At 40.2% G+C, this 22,526-nt stretch overlaps 1 protein-coding gene across 1 annotated transcript in view; it reads left to right on the forward strand.

The window, feature by feature from the left end:
- The window catches only part of LOC124278491 (nitric oxide synthase, brain-like), an 84,412-nt gene that overhangs the window by 48,349 nt on the left and 13,537 nt on the right, over window positions 1–22,526 (forward strand). Inside the window, 9 exon segments of the mRNA XM_046714195.1 lie at window positions 10,640–10,741; window positions 12,096–12,290; window positions 13,574–13,674; window positions 14,728–14,872; window positions 15,140–15,244; window positions 15,815–15,864; window positions 19,567–19,704; window positions 20,427–20,601; window positions 21,846–21,990. Coding sequence (XP_046570151.1) covers window positions 10,640–10,741; window positions 12,096–12,290; window positions 13,574–13,674; window positions 14,728–14,872; window positions 15,140–15,244; window positions 15,815–15,864; window positions 19,567–19,704; window positions 20,427–20,601; window positions 21,846–21,990 — 1,156 coding nt within the window.

Consider the following 22,526-nt stretch of genomic DNA (forward strand, 5'->3'; position numbering starts at 1 on the left):
CTGGTTAGAGTTGTTTTTTTAAATGGTTACATTGCTGGCCGTTACTGGCCTCGCACGAAGCTACATGTGGTTACATTACTTGTATGAGGCCAGCTGTCATTACTGGCCTCCCAACAAGCTAGATATGAGTCATTACTTGAATGAGGCCAGCTGTCATTACTCGGCTCCCACGAAGCTAGACATGGTTACATTACTTGTATGAGGCCAGCTGTCATTACTGGCCTCCCAACAAGCTAGATATGAGTCATTACTTGAATGAGGCCAGCTGTCATTACTGGGCTCCCACGAAGCTAGACATGGTTACATTACTTGTATGAGGCCAGCTGTCATTACTGGCCTCCCACGAAGCTAGATATAAGTCATTACTTGAATGAGGCCAGCTGTCATTACTGGGCTCCCACGAAGCTAGACATGGTTACATTACTTGTATGAGGCCAGCTGTCATTACTGGCCTCCCACGAAGCTAGATATGAGTCATTACTTGAATGAGGCCAGCTGTCATTACTCGGCTCCCACGAAGCTAGACATGGTTACATTACTTGTATGAGGCCAGCTGTCATTACTGGCCTCCCATGAAGCTAGATATGAGTCATTACTTGAATGAGGCCAGCTGTCATTACTGGCCTCCCACGAAGCTAGACATGGTTACATTACTTGTATGAGGCCAGCTGTCATTACTGGCCTCCCACGAAGCTAGACATGGTTACATTACTTGAATGAAGCCAGCTGTCATTACTGGCCTCCCACGAAGCTAGATATGAGTCATTACTTGAATGAGGCCAGCTGTCATAACTGGGCTCCCACGAAGCTAGACATGGTTACATTACTTGAATGAGGCCAGCTGTCATTACTGGCCTCCCACGAAGCTAGATATGAGTCATTACTTGAATGAGGCCAGCTGTCATTACTGGCCTCCCACGAAGCTAGATATAAGTCATTACTTGTATGAGGCCAGCTGTCATTACTGGGCTCCCACGAAGCTAGACATGGTTACATTACTTGTATGAGGCCAGCTGTCATTACTGGGCTCCCAAGAAGCTAGATATGAGTCATTACTTGAATGAGGCCAGCTGTCATTACTGGGCTCCCACGAAGCTAGATATAAGTCATTACTTGAATGAGGCCAGCTGTCATTACTGGCCTCCCACGAAGCTAGATATGAGTCATTACTTGAATGAGGCCAGCTGTCATTACTGGGCTCCCACGAAGCTAGATATGAGTCATTACTTGAATGAGGCCAGCTGTCATTACTGGGCTTCCCACGAAGCTAGATATAAGTCATTACTTGAATGAGGCCAGCTGTCATTACTGGGCTCCCACGAAGCTAGATATAAGTCATTACTTGAATGAGGCCAGCTGTCATTACTGGGCTAGATCCCTTGAATGAGGCCAGCTAGAAGCTAGAAGTCATTACTTGTATGAGGCCAGCTGTCATTACTCGGCTCCCACGAAGCTAGACATGTTACATTACTTGTATGAGGCCAGCTGTCATTACTGGCCTCCCACGAAGCTAGATATGAGTCATTACTTGAATGAGGCCAGATGTCATAACTGGGCTCCCACGAAGCTAGATATGAGTCATTACTTGAATGAGGCAACCATTATTGGCATGAATATATAATGATTACATAGCGTTCAGAAAGCCGATATGGCTGCACTTTATGTACAGCGGTAGTTCTGCTGGATTTACTTAGTTTCAGCAATCCTGTGAATATACGTCTCTGGTTGCAGATGTTACATTACTTGTGCGGTAAATGTGGCCACATGACGACACTGTAATCCCCAATCCTGTTACTATTGATATACGTTGTGCAATAAGTTAAAGAGATGTTTCAACACCCACTGTATCAGCACAACCCGACGTGGGAAGCAAGTGATCATTGACATTTTACCCAGCGTATTAGTGTTATATTCCTTTGGCATATGACATACCTGTTCGTGTTTTGACGCAGTGATAAACGCAACTGTTAAGTTTAACTTCATAGTATGGTGTTATTCCCAGGCAAAGATGAGTCATTATCAATTGAACAGATAGCGTAACACACGATATCATATAACTTGCGGACATTTCTCTAATAGTTTTAGGGGCGGTGGGGTAGCCTAATGGTTAAAGCGTTCGCTCGTCACGCCGAAGGCCCGGGTTCGATTCCCCGCATGGGTACATTGTGTGAAGCCCATTTCCGGTGTCCCCCGCCGTGATATTGCTGGAATATTGCTAAAAGCGGCGTAAAACAAAACTCACTCACTCACTCAAATAGTTTTACTTTTATCATATTTATTAAATATATGGGCGGTGGGGTAGCTTAGTGGTTAAAGCGTTCGCTCGTGACGCCGAAGACCCGGGTTCGATTCCCCACATGGGTACTTACTAAACAGTTAAACGATTTGAAACCAATTATAGCCTACTAAATATGTACTTTAGCTTCTTTGAGAGGCAGGTAGAAATTGGAGCAATAGGGAAGGATAATAATATGTGGATTAACAAGTTCTTTATTATAGATATATATATAGACCGCCTCCGTGGTGTAGTGGTTAGAGCGTCCGCCCGGAGAGTGGAAGGTCGCGGGTTCGATCCCCGACCGCGTCATACCAAAATACGTTTAAATATGGTACTTGTTGGTTCCTGCCTGGCGCTCGGCATTAATGGGCACAATAAGGACTGGTCGGCTCGGAGCCAGTATAATGTGTCTGAGTGTGGTATTCATGCTTCACTGCGGCATGGTATCTCAGTGGGCTAGCACTTTAAAACCAGCTTCAGTCTGGGCTAGTACAAGCAGTCGCACATACACATACACACGCATGCACGTCGTCATATGAGCGAAATATTCTCAAGCACGACGTTAAACCCAATTTCACCTCACCTAGATGTAGAGCCACAATATCAAAAGTTTCCGGTTTAGAGAGGTTACTCTTTACACAGAGATTTGCCACAGTCCCAGCGTTCGAAATAATCGCCGGCCCGGAGGCCCAGCGCCGGTTGTTACTGTATCGGGCCGGGAGTTTCAAATATTTGCAGGCCCTGGTGGCCTTCAGTAAATTATCTGTCAATGTTTTGGGTTGTTTTGTCAACTGGAATCTTTCCCATATTGTTTTTCTTTATCAACGTTTGGGAATCATCCATGATCCATCATGTTACGTTACTTACAGTTTCACTTTCTGGTATTTCAGCGCTTTGTGCATAGGAATGTCAACAGCAGTCTTTAACAAATAAAAACATCTCTCAGCGCCATAGGTTTCGCTAATTGAAACAGTGTGAAACTGTGTACAGTGTAATCTGTTTTGTTTTCATTGGTTTGACTTTAACAAAATGGACCTGCAGATTTCATTCAGGGCCTGTAGCTATTAAAGCCTGCAGGCGGCAGCAGGCCCTGATGGCCAAGTGGCAAAGTAAAGTATTGCAAACACTGCACAGTCCACGAAACTTTTAAAACGAACCAATTATTGGGAGTACCTATCTTGTGACGTGAATACTTTGTAAACCCGGTATTGTGAAACGACTTAGCATTGGTGTCCCTTAATCAAACAGTTGTGTTTATCATTAAAAAAATTAATACTAAAAGACAATTAACACTCGATGAGAAGCCTTTGCTCTTGAACATGGATATTCGAAACATTTCTTGCTTTCGATTTATGCCACACACAAAAATTCTTAAAGAATTCAGGCTATCAAGTTTAATGAAAACGATGTCTGGTTTTGAACCTTTTGATGGAGAATATCTAAGCTTCATACAAAATAAACTAAAAAATCCAAACGTAAACAAATTGATATTTGAACAATTCGTTTCAAATGCATACTGCTTGTTCGTGACACAAACAATATAATTTATCGACGTGTTGAGGACTGTTATCGTGACGGATGAAGCAGACAATTCATCTGTGAAGTAAAATCATCTCGAATTATAACACACATAAAATGTTTCTCTCACGGCGCTGATATTCATAACACCCAATGTTCTAGGTAATGAAATATACAGCGCCGTATTGATCCCATCGTCCTGAAACTTGATACTCTTGGTGGCACACATAACACGTAATCTCGCCCACAACGAGACTTGACTCTCATACCATGAGTATCGCGGCTTATCGCTTTATCAGCTAGATAATAATTACTCCATAAAAGAATATTGAGCCATCTCATAATTCATATGTTTGGCATATAATCCAAATTAACATCGCGTTATTGTCATGCTCCTATTGTTCATCGTTTGAAGGTGTTTACGCCGTCGCCATAATTGGATGTCTGCTTGCGTTTGCTGATAATGTCCACTTTTATGTAGAATTGAGATGGCTATCAAACAAGGGGATTTAATTTGGCGTTATTTACGTTATTTTTTCGTATCTCGGGTTATTTTGCCCCCATCACATCCATGAATGTCGGCCGGACAAATATTAGAACTTCACGACTTGCCCTAAAGCAGTACTTCAACGACGCCGACATACGGCAGGGATCATGAAAGATTTGATTGGTCCTCCTTTGTACCCGCGCCATCTGTCGGCAGGTTATACGGCGTCAGTAAGGGTTATCTCTTGCTTTGATAAAGTATTATGCATAGAAGAATCTATGAAACTTGCCCGTGATTTGTGAAAGCGACCGTCATACATACCAAGTAGATGAGGTCGTTAATGATGCAGATGTTGCTGAATCGGTGACGAGAAGACGACGATAAACCTTGTCATACTTTCGCCATATATCACAGATGATTTTAAGGCTAGCCTGTATCAGCTTAATGAAATACAGTATGAGTTTCATGTCCAATACAATTCTCTAGTAGTACCCTCTATTAGAACAGATAATATTAATAATATTAATATTAATAACATTATGGAAACTAGGCGCTATACAAGCCAATTAATATTATTAATATTATTAATATTATCTGTTGCCATGGGTAGTTTTTTCAGGTGAAACAAAAATTGCCATTGTAACGATGGAGCAAAAAGAGTCCGCCTATTCGCAAACACTTGCTCTCATCATTTGAAACAAATGAATAAACACATGGTTAAGATATTAACGTCTTCTGCTATCAGGGGACGGTGGGGTAGTCTAGTGGTTCAAGAGTTCGCTCGTCACGCTGAAGACCCGGGTTCAATTCCTCACATGGGTACATTGTGTGAAGCCCATTTCTGGTGTCCCCCGCCGTGATGTTGCTGGAATATTGTTAAAAGCGGCGTAAAACATGTCGGTCTGTCGGTCTATAGGTCTGTCTGTCGTGGAAGAAGTCGGGCATTTCACATAATGTGTTTTCAGTGAAGTTCAGATGACAGTTGCTTTCATATGGGACAAATTGACATATTTGCGATAGAGATGTACGCTTTGAATAGAATTTCAATCGTGTCACAGCGCGAAGCGAAAAGTACAATGTCATATTGGTCCTGGAGTTTTATCACAAGGGATGGAATGTGTTCGGACTCTGGGTTTCTAACCGAAGATAATACCGGTGGCGGTAGTAGTGAGTGAGTCAGTTTTACGCCGCTTTTGAACAATGTTCCAGCTACATCACGGCGGGGGACACCAGAAATATAGTGCGTTTGGCTCAAAAGCGGACCGATGAATTGCAATCTAACTCAAAAACTAATAAACATATAATACTCAATGAAACGCTGATCATAATCAAAATAGCAGACCAACTCTGTGATTTGTTTGCAGAATTTATGTCCTAAAATTAAAAAAGTTGTTTAACAAACTATCATTAAAATATTGACACAGTTCACTATTTGTTACGAGGGAGGAGTGCAGAGAAAGGGACAGCCAGGTGTTAGAGAAGCACGTGCACAAGTGCCGACAAAGTTATTGATTCATTTACCTGTGCTGTGCCGTCTCCATCCTTTCTCGAACACCCGGCTGTCCCTTTCTCTGCACTCCTCCCTCGTAACAAATAGTGAACTGTGTCGATATTTTAATGATAGTTTGTTAAACAACTTTTTTATTTTTAGGACATAAATTCTGCAAACACCTCTCAGAGCTGGTCTGACGTTTTCATTATGATCAGTGTTTCATTGAGTATTTTATGTTTATAAGTTTTCGAGTTAGATTGCAATTCATCGGTCCGCTTTTGACCCAAACGGACTATTTTTATATGCTTCACACATTGTACCCATGTGGGGAATGGAACCCGGGTCTTCGGCGTGACGAGCGAACGCTGTAACCACTGGTGTTTTATTTACGTCAAGTTTATTACAATTTGCTGCAAGTATTGCAATTTGCGTTTTTATTACAATTTACGTCGTAACACAGCTGTTGTGGGCTGTGTGCTGTTTGCTAATTGAGTGACTTTTTTAGAAATATAGAACATAATATAATATTGTAGATAATATTAAATGGTCAGCGTTTATTCTCTAAGCACACAATTACCGTGACACAATTGTAAACTCGTTCACCGTTTCGATACAAACATACACAAGGTGGCACCCCTAAATACAGCTCTTACGATACATATTCTGTCATGCAACCATCCTCCCTGTGCCTTGGCAGCACCATGAAGTTAGAAACGGATTGGGGATTGGGGATTCGAATCCCGAATCTGAATATTCGGGATATATAAAAATATTCAGATTCGGGATTCAAATCCCGAAACCCGAATGTTGAGAAAACTCAGATTTGAGGTTCAAATATAGGAAACTGTAGTTACCTAGGTATACAACGAGCACCTAGCACATTAGAAGGGGGATGAAATCTAAGAGTTCAAATGCCGAATGCCGAGTGTCGAATGTGCAAAAATACCGAATCTGAAAAAAAATTCAGATTCGGGATTCGAATCCCGAATATGAAAAAAATTCAGATTCATCATTCGAATCCCGAATGTGAAAAAATATTCAGATTCGGAAATCGAATCCCCAATCCCGAATCCGTTTCTAACTTCATGTACCCTGCCTTGGCCTGTGTAGGTCCGGGTTAGAATTTGTCTTTAGTAACATATGCTAGTCGTATGAGGCGACTAACGAGATCGGGTGGTCAGATTCGCTCACTTGGTTGACACATGCCACCGTATCCCAATTGCGTAGGTTGAAGCTCATGATGTTGATCACTGGATTGTCTGGTCCAGACTAAAAGTATTTTCAGACCGCCACCATATAGCTGGAGTATTACTGAGTGCGGCGTTAAACAACAAACCAACCAACCAACTGGGCCCAAACTTTCAGCAGCAAACCAAGCGGCAGTCATTAGCGCTACCATATTGGCCACCCGCATCTCAAAGGCCCGAACACAAAGAAATATAATGAAATATTGTTCCCACGTTCTTACAATTACAGTATGGCTGCGTTAAATCTTTGTGAATAATGAATTATAAATTAAAAACATAAACAGACATTTGTGTCAAAATATCAAACTTATTCATATGTATATTTTATTATCAGTATTCCATGTGACGTACAGTATTGTTGTTGAACACCTCTCAGCAATATTCTGACGATATGACGGGGAGATGTAAATATTCAAGTCTGGGCCAGACAATCCAGTGATTGATATCGTGAGCATCGATCAACGCAATCGAGCCTGTTAACATGCATCAATCAAGTGAGAACCCCTGATCACCAAAGGCGTTAGTCCCTCTTTAGCATTAAACTATATACTAAAAGCAATGGTTCTAAAGTCAAGTTCAATACATTTGTTTTGATATAATTATTCCAGTGTTCAGAATTTCAAAGTCGTATTTATTACTTCTATCAATCTCAACCAGAAACGTAATTGAACGAAAACACCTTCTTATTACGTGATGAATATTTCATAAGCATCGTTAGACTTGGACCCTGCAACGCGAAATTGTAAGCTTCCAATTACAAGCGCTAAGGCATCGCGTATAAAAATCCAGTAAAATCATCTTCGTTCGCTCATGTAAAATATATGAAAGCTGGCAAGCTACAATAACGGCTTAGACCGCTAGCACCCCGCTGTTGTATATTGTACATCAAAGATGTTGTATGGGTGGATTAAATCTCAGGAATATAGGCTTTGTTTTACTCAAAGCCAATTGCTTCTCTATCTCAGCTTCTGTGAAGAAGTAAGACATCAATTTCTGTCGACTTGTACTGGGTTTAATCTCAACCATTATTCATTCGTTTACACTTTTTAAACTTAGCAAGTATTTCATTCGTTTATCTATCGTACATTGAAACATCTTGTGAAATATTTAAATGATAAGCTGCCTGGAGATTTGTGGATATTTCGTTTGCTTTTTAAATCGGGAATTCGATAATTTGAAACTCTATAGCCATTTATTACATGAATTTTAAAGTGAAATTGGACCTTAAGTAGTTTGGAATACGCCATAAAATGCAACAGTGAATTGCTTAACATTTCTGTTGTGTATGTAGACAGCAGCATGAGAATTCAGATCGATTTAGTGAGTGTGTATGGAAGTACGCCGATTTTAACAATATTCCAATACTATCACGGCGGAGGACACCAGAAATGGGCTTCACACATTGTACCCATGTGGGGAACCAAAGCCGGGTCTTCGGCGTGACGAGCGGGTGCTTTAACCACTAGGCTACCCCACCGCCCTTTCAGATCGACAGTGTGTTTGTCGTTTCGGTTTGTTTAATTTGACGCATGTGAGTGAGTCAGAATTGTCAGAATGTTGTAGAAAACATTTAAATTAATGAGAAAGCTTTGCGCTATTGTTCTCAACAAACAGTTGTTCTTGAGTTCTGATTGCAGACATGGCTGTGGTACTTTGGGTAATTGTTTGATCGGCATTCTAGAAGTTGTATAGCCAAAAAATCTAGCATACTCCTTTATTGATGACAGTGTATAAGTTTGATATGAAATTAGAGTACTAAAAATGAAGCATAAAACTTGAAGGATTATCACGTTTTGTTTATTGCAAAGAGCGGCGGTTTGATGTAGATTCTTACAACGTTGTCACTTTGAACTTGAAACGTCGCTCTATGCAATAAACAAGAAGTTGTAATCCCTCAAGTTTTAAGCTTCATTTTTAGTACTCTGATTTCATATCAAACTTATACACTGTTATTGGGTGAAGAACAAACAAAACTATAACTCTCAAACCCTTTTATCATATGTTTGATTTTGAACAGAAAACATTTTAGGCCAGCGATAATATATAAACAAAGGAACTGTACGGTGCTTCGTCAGCGATCTATGAATACGTTTGCTTATTTATTTTCGAAAATAGTTTGATTAAAAATGTTAATGCTGAAAGTTATAAGTTCGCATAATACATAACTCCTGGTGGGTATTTTTAGACATGCTATTATTTACAACATTAACAAAATCATAGGGGGCGTCTGATTGCAAATCTATTTCATAGCTCAGTCGTGAGTTAGCAAAGTTTTGGAAACTCATTGTCACATATCATGTCGTCACTGGAGTTTCGGGGGCGCTGGGGGTAACCTAGTGGATTAAGCGTTCGCTCGTCATGCCGAAGACCCGGGTTCGATTCCCCACATGGGTACAATGTGTGAAGCCCATTTCTGGTGTTCCCCGCCGTGATACCGCATGTTGCTAAAACCGACGTAATACTAAATTCACTCACTTACTCAATGGAGGATAGATCTCAGAACATAACCATTTTTATTTCAACTGATATTTTGTGTGATAATAGATTGTGAGGATGATCAGTATTGAGTTCTACTCTGAAATTTCAGACGCTAGAGCTTAAACACATTAAATAGTTTACAGATATCGATTTGAGTATATGGCATTTGGGGATTCTTTTTAAAATTCGCCGCATTGTGAAATTTTCTTTTAATTAACAATATTCAGTGTAACATGAACACAATAAATGTGAATCTATTTCACCAACAATTTTACCCTTTATGTACGACCAAGCTGTTGGTTGGTAATAAAACTGCATTGATTGTTGTTCGCGTTTTATAACTAACCTTTCGGACTTATAAAGTGACATTTTCAGAAAACATCATGGGTATTTGAAACTATTGCAACATATTGTTGCGACATTCAAAAATGAATCTTGGTGGAGATATATCATGCCAGGATTCAAACTGGATTCGCATTGCCATTATATATTAGTTAACCGACTACCGTAGCTTTACATCTGAATTAGTGGCGGTGGGGTAGCTCAGTGGTTAAAACGTAAGTTCGTCACGCTGTAGGCCCGGGTTCGATTCCCCACATGGCTACAATGTGTGAAGCCCATTTCTGGTGTCCCCGCCGTGATAATGCTGGAATATTGCTAAAAGCGGCGTGAAACCATACTCACTCACATAGAAATTAGACTGCAACCACGGCTAGGCGCCCCAGAGACTGTTGCAGATTTCATGTATGAAATAGAATGTCAGCGGCAGTCAGAGCTTTTACTCTGCCCAGAAAGAATTTCAGCTATATCATAAAAGGTTAGGTTAATATGTGAGGAGAACTATGGTTTTACGCCGAATTTAACAATATTCCAGTAATACCACGGCGGGGGACACCAGAAATGGGCTTCACACATTGTACCCATGTGGGGAATCGAACCCGGGTCTTCGGCGTGACGAGCGGACGCTTTATCGATTAGGCTACCCCACCGCCCCTAAAATTGAACATGGCGTTATTGTTTGTGAAAGACGGTATGCACTCAAACACAGCTGTATAAAAGTTCAAGGTGATATCATTGTACATGTAACATTGTAGTGATATCCTTGTATGTATGTTTACAAACTTATGTTTTGGTTCCAGAAAGTTGCGCTGAAGATGGGTTTGGACGTCCGTAAGAGCTCCTCTTTGTGGCGTGACCGGGCCCTAGTGGAAGTTAACGTTGCAGTCTTACACAGCTACCAGGTAGGAACCCTGCTGGGAGCTTACGCATCCACTTTTGCTGGACACTGTCGCATTCGTGACCACTCGCCCCTTTCCGTAACCTCCATTCGGCTTGTCCCGGAATAACACGAGTTGGTCATGGTTGGACACCTTTGCTGCTTATATATCAAGTTTCAATAATGGCAAGGAGTGTTAATCTTGCTCCATAGTTCTACTGTATCTTAATATGTTATCTGCATTTAAAATTAGCTTTGACAAACGTACATGCAGTAGGGCTGCGCAATATAACCGGTTTACCGGTATTTACCGGTTCAGACATGAAAACGATACGTATTGCGATAACGCTGATCGAAAACCGGTATTTTGACATGCAATCGGAAAACTTCGTAACACTCGGAAATGTTCGGATATTTCCGTTTCTAAATTGTTCCTTTCCTTGTTTCATTTGTGCCAAACATTATTTACAAGTTTAATTTGTCATGATTAAAAGGTTTTAGTAAAGCCTAATCAAGCATTGTGATTTTGTTGTGTTTTTGCTTTATAAATCAAGCATTAACTCGACTATAAGTAGGTTTTTGTTAAAAAATAACTTCTTGCAATATATTGCAATACATATCGCAATACATGCTTTCGTATCGCAGTATATTGCAATATGAAAATTCCCTGCAATACCCACCCCTAACATGCAGACAGTACGATAGTATTCGTCACGATATGGCTGAAACATTGTCGATGTGACTTAAGATATTATCTCACTCACTACGATAGTATTCATAACCAATGTACTTAGTGTGGCTCAATAAACAGATACCTGTGAGGATCCGGGTTAGAATTGGTGTCTAGCCAACCAAGATTGTCCTAAGAGCTGAAATATGGGATCGGAGATGACTTGCTTGTCCTCGTATCCTAATAGTGTAGACCAATGCTCATGATGTTGATCCCTGGATTATCTGGTCCAGACTGAGTGCTGCGTTAAATGTTGTTTAACAACAAACAAACATATAGAATTATTATTTGGAATTTATTTAAAACTTAGAACTGGGCGCTGGCATCTCACAAAAATATTAGGCATTAAATATGGGTCACATGCCGTTCTAATTATCTGACACCCCTGAAGATTCGGGTTAGAATTGATATTCAGTAACCCATGTGTGTCGTAAGAGGCGACAAACGGTATTGGGTGGTCAGGCTCGCTGACTTGGTTGACACCTGTCACCGTATCCCAGTGGCGTAGATCGATGCTCATGCTGTTGATCACTGGATTGTCTGGTCCAGACTCGATTATTTACAGCCCACTGCCATATAACTGGAATATTGTTGAGTGCGGCGTAAAACTAAACTCACCCACTGATTATCTGACCACGTGTCGTTCCAGTCCTCAGGTGTGACCATCACTGACCATCACGCGGCGTCCGAGTCGTTCATGAAGCACCTGGAGAACGAACAGCGTCTTCGGGGTGGCTGTCCGGCGGACTGGGTGTGGGTGGTACCGCCCATGAGTGGAAGCCTGACACAAGTATTCCATCAAGAGATGCTTCTGTACAAACTCAAGCCATCATACGAGTATCAGGTACGTACACGTATTTGGGATGTCAACCTACTGTCAACCTACTGTTAACGTACTGTCAACCTACTATCAACCTACTGTCAACCTACTATCAACCTACTGTTAACGTACTATCAACCTACTGTCAACCTACTGTCAACCTACTATCAACCTACTGTCAACCTACTATCAACCTACTGTCAACCTACTATCAACCTACTGTCAACCCACTATCAACCTGTCTGTTGACCTACTGTCAACCTACTGTCAGTCAACTGTCAACCCAGTGTGTGAAATATCCACTGGCCCGCTAGCCCGTGACTAGTAAAAATCCAGTTCGGCCAGTAAACCTCCACAGTCACTGGCTGGTGAATTTCTATGGGATCATCTTTTTATATATCACTCTCTCCGACTTGTTAAATTATAATACACTTTTAAATCATGCAAGATTATGACCTGATAAATAATGTTATTTTACCTTTTTGTAATATTTTGGTTAGTTTCTTCATTCAAATTTCGGGCTAGTGAGTTATTTTGAGGGCTTGTAACTTTCAGGCATACCTAGCCCGACTGGCTAGCAAAATTTGGAAACTATTTCGCAGACTGTGTCAACCTAACAGTATGCTATACCACCTTGTAGATCGGGTTAGAAATGGTCTTCAGCGACCCGTGCTTGTCTTTAGAGACAAATGATTCATTGGATCTGATGAGCACGCTCACTGACGTGGTTCACGCCTTTCATCGTCAAAATTGCGTCGATCAATGCTCATGATATCAATCACCGGATTGTCTGATCCATACCCGATTTACAGACCGCTTTCCTAGAGTTTGAATGTTGACAAATGCAGTATTAAACAGTAAGATGCAATTATTAAAAGATGGATACCTGTGAAGATCCAGTTTAGAATTGGTCTTCAGCAACACGTGCTTGTCGTAAGAGGCGTGGTCAGACTCGCTGACCTGGTTGACACATGTCAACGTATCCCGATTGCGTACATGGATACTCATACTGTTGATCACTGGATTGTTTGGTCCAGACTCGATTATGTACAGACCGCCGCCATATAGCTGGAATATTTCTGAGTGCGACGTTGAACAACAAACAAACAAATAAAAAAAATACAAGACGGAAGCGTTGTAAAATCTCTAAGAAACCACTCAATGGTTTTTTTATTGAACTTAAAGAGATATTTTTAACACATAAACCTCGATGAGAAAGCTCACGAAAACATAAACGACGAGTGTTTGAAAGAATCAATCTTATTTTACTCTCATGGGGTATAAACCTACTTTGTTTTCCGTTTCAGGAAGATCCATGGAAATCCCACGTTTGGAAGAAGGATCGTGGAGACAAGTCCAAGTCTTTGGATCGACCAAAGAGGAAGTTTGGTTTCAGGGAACTTGCAAGGTATGTGGTTGAGGGGAGATAACTCGTACCATTCACGATACCTTTATCACATATTTGGGCTGTAAATTGGCAAATATATGGAATAATAATACAGGTATCTAAATACAGGTATTGCGATGTCGGAAGCTAAAGTGAGTGAGTGACATTTATAGTTCATGCAGATTCAGTTTTCTATATAATAGGGCCCGAAAAATAACAGCAATCTCAAAATAAGGATTGATAGTAAGGGATTCTTCCTTTCTTTTATAAACATAAACTATGGGTACCCGGGAGATCCGGGTTAGAATTGATCTTCAGACCCCCGTGATTGTCGTTAGGAAACAACTAACGGGATCTGGTGGTAAGGCTCGTTGACTTGGTTAATTCATGTTATCGTATCCCAGTTGCGTAGATCGATGTTCATGCTGTTGATCACTGGATTGTCTGGTCCAGACTCGATTATTTACAGACCGGCGCAATAACGATGGGATATTGCTGAGTGCGGCGTTAAACAACAAATAAACACACAATAAAAATGGAGATAATCAGAAAACTTGTTTTATTTTATCCAATATACCAGTATAAATTGTATCACAATACCTATCATTTGAAAAGCGTACTGCAATATACCGGTAAATACCGTGCATCTTAGAAATTATGTTTCTCAACTTTCATTGAGTTTCCATTCAATTCAGTAATTATATTTTTGCTTTCTTTCATCAGCTTAGCTGTGACCATTTAAATCAAATTTGGTGCTAAAGATTACTCAAAAAATAACTTGCTTCACAATGAACAGTGTCTAGATTTAAGCCTGAAATGGATGTATAAACGTGCCGCATGGTCCATCTGAAGGTTTTCAACTACATCTTACTCCACCGCCACCATTCCAACAACAACAACGACCAATTGTAAATTACCAATTATCAACGTCACTTTTTCAAAGTCGTATCCTTGTCTGATTTCATGAACGTCATGTTACATATATACTATAGAGCAAAAGAAAGTACATCGTGTTTTTAGGAATGGAAAATTTAAAACTATTGAATTAAAAGGTTTATATGTTACCTTCCCCAGGGCGGTGAAGTTTTCGGCCAAGCTGATGGGTAAGGCTCTAGCCAGGAGGGTGAAGTGCATCATTCTGTTTGCCACGGAGACAGGCAAATCAGAGAGGTTCGCCAGGACACTCTGTGAGATCTTCAAACACGCCTTCGATGCTAAGGTAAATGTACCTTTGTACAAAGGGGACGGTGGGGTAGCCTAGTGGTTAAAGCGTTTGCTCGTCACGCCGAAGACCCGGGTTCGATTCCCCACATGGGTACAATGTGTGAAGCCCATTTCTGGTGTCCCCCCTCCGTGATATTACTGGAATATTGCTAAAAGTGGCGTAAAACCATATTCACTCACTCCCACATTAAACTGTCCCGCCATGTTATAACTGAACACTGTTCAAAGCAGTGCAAACCCAACTTACTCCCTCATACTACAGGTGCTGTGTATGGAGGAGTACGACATCATCGACCTTGAACACGAAGCCCTCGTCCTCGTCGTTACCAGTACCTTCGGCAACGGCGACCCCCCTGAGAACGGCGAGGTAAGACGCTGTATAAGGACCAATGTTACATATATATATATATACTGAAGAGAAAAAGAAAGTATACCGAGTTCATTGGCATTGAAACTGCTAAGATGAGTTGTTAACTTTGACTATATAATTTGACGATAACACGTTCCTGCAACAGTTTGTGCTAGTAACCTGGGCCCTTATTCTCGAAAGGTTCGTAGCCCTAAGAATTCTTAACTTTGATCGTAGCCAATGTGTTAAGAATGGGCTTAAGAAGTTCGTAGGGCTTAAGAAGTTTCGAGAATAGCTAGCCTGTAGCCTTGTATTTTTATGAAAAATATTTTTCATGTGAAGAAGACTGCAACTGTAAGAGCCCAAATATTCGAAATGTGAAATGTTGTACCGAAAATGCAAATTGATTGTTTTTTTCAAAGGTAATATGTGTGTCATGCACGTCAGCAGAATCGCATTACCATGTTCGATTCCACTCTCAAAGACTGTAACATAGTTGCAACACTTCTGCTTACCTCTGCATCACTTTAAACATGGAATAAAACAGCCACTTTAATCCCAATCCTAACTACTTTTGTTACATTTTAGGCTTTTGCGAAGAGTCTATTTGAAATGAAACACCCGGAAGGAAGCAACAAGTAAGTGTAATTTTTACTGCGATCACCAGTGAAGATCGGTGTTAGAATCTTTCATCGACCCATGCTTGTCGTGAGAGGCGACTGATCCGATGGTTAAAATTGCTGGTTTTGTGTTGAAACATCGCGACATTGTGTATGTGGGTGTTATTATTATTATAGGATATTTCTATAGTGCACATATCCAGGCAACTAGTGCATGCTCAAGGCGCTGGTATTTTTCCCTCGATCATTGGATGTCAATCTCAACGGCTCATCGTATTATCAATCTCAACTCCCTGGGGAGTATACAACTCTTGCTGCCACTAGGCGCACCGAGTTATTGTGGCTTTCTCATCCTAACGAGGTACCCATTCACAGCTGGGTGGACTGGGACACATAGTCACAGCACTTTGTCCAACTTCACTGCACGTTGCTGTACCCGCAACTAGGTGTTTGCACGTATTCATGTGGCCACCATCTTGTCATGCACAGGGCTGTGTACTGTACACTAGGGGTTGTGACAACACGGAAAGAGGCTGCACACAAAGTTGACTCCAAGGTTTTTACACCCGGTCACAGGTAGGCTCGATCCTGGCACCTCAACCTCGCTGGATCACTAGCCTGGCGCCTTAGCAAAAGCTCGCCCTCCGCGCCCCACCGTGGTCATGATATCAATCACTGGATTGTCTGGTCCAGACTCGATTATTTACAGACCGCCGTCATATAGCTAGAATATTGCTGAGTGCGACGTTAAACCTTTGTCACATCTTACGAAGTGAATGAAGAGTTGTAAAATGGCACTTACCAGTGCTTTTGAACAGCGTATTTCCTTACGTAATGAAAGGGCAGCTCGAATTCCCAGTATTGTGCAACTCAGATCTATGTACGTGGGAGAGATGTTGTGTCTTTCTAAAACAGTTTTTTTAAATAACCTTTTCCATTGCATACGTATGTAACATTAATGGTGAAATCAGGACTGATATTACTAGAAATAGTTTTCAATTGCAGTAGTATCAAAGGACGTTCCAGCTATTTCTTTCTAAATTGTTCCTCGCAACATTTCTTCGTCAGCATCTTTAGCAATTCAACTGAAAATGTCATCCTGGGCACTCAAGTTACAAATATGGCTTTAAATGTTTTAAAGTTTTAATTACCTTCACTGTTCAGATTGTACATTTTAGCTATCTTTAGCATTCGAATTTTAAGCATTATTGTCTTTAGTAGTCAGATTGAAACTATCATTTAACATCAGCAATCAAACTGAAACTCGTGTCTTTTATCTGTAGGTACTCAAGCTAGACACGTCATGTACTCAAATGGAAAACATCATACAATTAGTACTCAAATGGAAAACATCATACAAGTGTAGTACTCAAATTGAAAACATCATACAACTGTAGTACTCAAGTTGAAACATCATACAACTGTAGTACTCAAGTTGAAACATCATACAACTGTAGTACTAAAATTGAAAACATCATACAATTAGTTCTAAAATTGAAAACATCATACAACTGTAGTACTCAAATTGAAAACATCATCCAATTAGTACTAAAATTGAAAACATCATACAACTGTAGTACTAAAATTGAGAACATCATGCAACTGTAGTACTGAATTGAACACATCATACAATTAGTTCTAAAATTGAAAACATCATACAACTGTAGTACTCAAATTGAAAACATCATACAATTAGTACTAAAATTGAAAACATCATACAACTGTAGTACTAAAATTGAAAACATCATACAACTGTAGTACTAAAATTGAGAACATCATGCAACTGTAGTTCTAAAATTGAAAACATCATACAACTGTAGTACTCAAATTGAAAACATCATACAACTGTAGTACTAAAATTGAACACATCGTACAACTGTAGTACTAAAATTGAAAACATCATACAACTGTAGTACTCAATTTGAAAGCATCATGCAACTGTAGTACTGAAATTGCGAACATCATACAACTGTAGTACTAAAATTGAACACATCGTACAACTGTAGTACTAAAATTGAACGCATCATACAACTGAAGTACTGAAATTGAGAACATCATACAAGTGTAGTACTCAAATTGAAAACATCATACAACTGTAGTACTAAAATTGAAAACATCATACAACTGTAGTACTCAAATTGAAAACATCATACAACTGTAGTACTCAAATTGAAAACATCATGCAACTGTAGTTCTGAAATTGAAAACATCATACAACTGTAGTACTAAAATTGAAAACATCATACAACTGTAGTACTCAAATTGCAAAAACATTGAAAACATCATGCAACTGTAGTACTCAAATTGAAAACATCATGCAACTGTAGTACTCAAATTGAGAACATCATGCAACTGTAGTACTAAAATTGAAAACATCATACAACTGTAGTACTCAAATTGAAAACATCATGCAACTGTAGTACTCAAATTGAAAACATCATACAACTGTAGTACTAAAATTGAAAACATCATACAACTGTAGTACTCAAATTGAAAACATCATGCAACTGAAGTACTGAAATTGAACACATCATACAACTGTAGTACTAAAATTGAACACATCATCCAACTGTAGTACTAAAATTGAAAACATCATGCAACTGTAGTACTCAAATTGTACAACTGTAGTACTAAAATTGAAAACATCATACAACTGTAGTACTAAAATTGATACAAACATCATACAACTGTAGTACTAAAATTGAAAACATCATACAACTGTAGTACTCAAATTGAAAACATCATACAACTGAAAACTAAAAATTGAAAACATCATGCAACTGTAGTACTAAAATTGAGAACATCATACAACTGTAGTACTAAAATTGAAAACATCATACAACTGTAGTACTCAAATTGAGAACATCATGCAACTGTAGTACTAAAATTGAAAACATCATACAACTGTAGTACTCAAATTGAAAACATCATACAACTGTAGTACTCAAATTGAAAACATCATACAACTGTACTAAAATTGAAAACATCATACAACTAAGTACTTTAAATTGAAAACATCATACAATAAGTACTGAAATTGAGAACATCATACAACTGTAGTACTCAAATTGAAAACGTCATACAATTAGTACTAAAATTGAAAACATCATACAATTAGTACTAACATTGAAAACATCATACAGCTGTAGTAATCAAATTGAGAACATCATACAACTGTAGTACTCAAATTGAGAACATCATACAACTGTAGTACTAAAATTGAAAACATCATACAACTGTAGTACTAAAATTGAAAACATCATACAACTGAATTCTAAATTGAAAACATCATGCAACTGTAGTACTCAAATTGAGAACATCATACAACTGTAGTTCTGAAATTGAAAACATCATGCAACTGTAGTACTCAAATTGAAAACATCATACAACTGTAGTACTAAAATTGAAAACATCATGCAACTGTAGTACTCAAATTGAGAACATCATGCAACTGAAGATCTGAAATTGAAAACATCATGCAACTGTAGTACTCAAATTGAGAACATCATGCAACTGAAGTTCTGAAATTGAAAACATCATACAATTAGTACTCAAATTGAAAACATCATACAATTAGTACTCAAATTGAAAACATCATACAACTGTAGTACTAAAATTGAAAACATCATACAACTGTAGTACTAAAATTGAGAACATGACCTTTCATCTTTGGCCTGTTACTGTCAGTATTGTGTGTTAACATTAACTCGTCCTCCACAGCGGAGACCTGAAGTCCTCCATGTACCGCATGAGCTCGTCCAGTGACAAAGATATCCGCCCCAGTAACGACAGCTCCTTGAACGGCGACAACGATGACGACAACCTCAAGATGGAGACTGGTCCTCTTGGCAACATCAGGTACGCTTCACTCAACATCTTTACAGCTGTACTCCACAGCATATCTGATTGTTTCATACCGTTGTTGCCAGCACAATTAAAGCTACATTAAGATAACTTTATTCAGCGTAAAAGCAGCAACATTTACCCGTGAAGATCCGGGTTAGAATTGATCTTCAGTACCCCATGCTTGTCGTGTCGACTAAGACGATCGGGTGGTCAGGCTCGCTGACTTGGTTGACACATGTCATCGGTTCCCAATTGCGCAGATCGATGCTCTTGCTGTTGATCACTGGATTGTCTGGTCCAGACTCGATTATTTACAGATCGGTGCCATATAGTTGGGATATTGCTGAGCGCGGCGTAAACTTAACTCACTGCTGCAGCAATATGTAAGCAGATCTAGCATCATTATAACATGATATAATGCTGATGTAGTACTACAGCATTCATCAAATGCACAATCTTTCAAGAGTTGTATATAGGGCTTGTCAGAACTGTACTTCAGTTACGTCATGGCGAGGCAAAAGAATGAAGGATGAAAGCATCCAAAAGCATTTACCATTGGTGCTAGCAAGATACATTTTAATACGGGGCAAAATGAATCGTTACATCGGACTAGCGGATCCTGATACTGGAAACGGCCACAACTCTGTATAACAAATATTGGCACCTCAGTTCAGCCGCAGTTCTTTTGCAAGTTACCCTGACAACATGTTATAGGTTATTGCATGGTGTTGCAGATTCTCGGTGTTCGGCCTGGGGTCACGGGCCTACCCAAGCTTCTGTGCCTTCGGCCACTATGTGGACACAGTGCTGAGGGAGCTGGGGGGAGAGAAGATATATGAGATCGGGGAGGGAGACGAGCTGTGTGGACAGGAGGAGTCCTTCCGGAACTGGGCGCAAGGGGTCTTCAAGGTGAGTCAACTGACCAATCGACTGGACATATGTCAGAGACACACAGGGAATAGAGATATTGTCGTAAATGTGAGTCAGATACACCCGGGGAATGGCGTTATTGTCGTAAATGTGTGTCAGAGACACAATGGGAATGGGGATATTGTCGTAAATGTGAGTCAGAGACACTCGGGGAATGGCGTTATTGTCGTAAATGTGTGTCAGAGACACCATGGGAATGGGGATATTGTCGTAAATGTGAGTCAGAGACACCCGGGGAATGGCGTTATTGTCGTAAATGTGAGTCAGAGACACCCGGGGAATGGGGATATTGTCGTAAATGTGAGTCAGAGACACCCGGGAATGGCGTTATTGTCGTAAATGTGTGTCAGAGACACCCGGGGAATGGCGATATTGTCGTAAATGTGAGTCAGAGACACCCGGGGAATGGCGATATTGTCGTAAATGTGTGTTAGATACACCAAGAGAATGGCGATATTGTCGTAAATGTGTATCAGAAACACCAAGAGAATGAAGATATTGTCGTTAATGTGTGTCAGATACACCATGGGAATGGGGATATTGTCGTAAATGTGAGTCAGAGACACCCGGGGAATGGCGTTATTGTCGTAAATGTGAGTCAGAGACACCCGGGGAATGGGGATATTGTCGTAAATGTGAGTCAGAGACACCCGGGGAATGGCGTTATTGCCGTAAATGTGTGTCAGAGACACCCGGGGAATGGCGATATTGTCGTAAATGTGAGTCAGAGACACCCGGGGAATGGCGATATTGTCGTAAATGTGAGTTAGATACACCAAGAGAATGGCGATATTGTCGTAAATGTGTATCAGAAACACCAAGAGAATGAAGATATTGTCGTTAATGTGTGTCAGATACACAACGGAAATGACCATAACGTCGTAAATCTGAGACAGAGACACAAAGGGACAGGACATATGTCGTAAATCAGAGACACAAAGGGACAGGACATATGTCGTAAATCAGAGACACAAAGGGACAGGACATATGTCGTAAATGTGACTTTGTCTTTGCTGTTTGTCTTCGAGAGCTACAGCGTGTTATATGTACTTGATATCAACCACGGAAAATTCTACTTCAAGCTTGATTATTTACAGGACGACGTCATACAGTATAAATATTACTGAGAATTAAACGCACTAGTACTTAATGCTGTATTGAAACAATTAACACGAACCGTATATCGATGCTTTGTCATTCTATACCCGGTATTCACTATACAGGCCGCCTGTGACACCTTCTGCCTCGGCGACGACATCAACATGTCGGAGGTAGAGGGGGCGTTGTCCAGTGCGGACAATACGTGGACACCGGGCAAGTTCCGCATCACGCCCATGGACAACGAGAAGGAACAGGACATCTGTGAAGGTAGGTAGAGTGAGTGAGTGAGTCAGACTCAACGCCTATTTAAACAGTATTTCAATAACATAATGGCATGTAAGCTAGAAGATTAGGGACAGCAGATGACTGAGGTTTAAAGCTTAACAGCTTTGGTGAAACACGGTTCTAAAAAGCGATAGCCATAAAGTAAACGGGGAGAACCGGAATGAGCTTCCCACGATCAGCGATTTCTGGAACTTCTAAGGGACGCAATCCTGTACAGTTAAATGCGGCGCTACTGCTGAATAGTCCTCGTTGATTTCTGGCCAGATCGGTGTTTACAATGTCTTCAATAGGAATGAAGAATGATGACAATCTTTATGGACATACAACTTCTTTTATTCTGTGGAGGGCGACGTTTCGACATAGATTCTAATGTTGTTGTCAAGCAAGTGATGCCAATTGATTGACAACGAATAAAAGAAGTTGTATATCTATAAAAATTGTCATCATTCTTCATCAACTCAACTTCTAAAATGCCCATCAAAGAAGTCTTCAACAAGGTCAACGCCAGTCAGCCAAGT

Source organism: Haliotis rubra, unplaced genomic scaffold (genome assembly GCF_003918875.1).
Source record: "Haliotis rubra isolate DU_JTF1 unplaced genomic scaffold, ASM391887v1 Scf238, whole genome shotgun sequence".
Classification (NCBI taxonomy): domain Eukaryota; kingdom Metazoa; phylum Mollusca; class Gastropoda; order Lepetellida; family Haliotidae; genus Haliotis; species Haliotis rubra.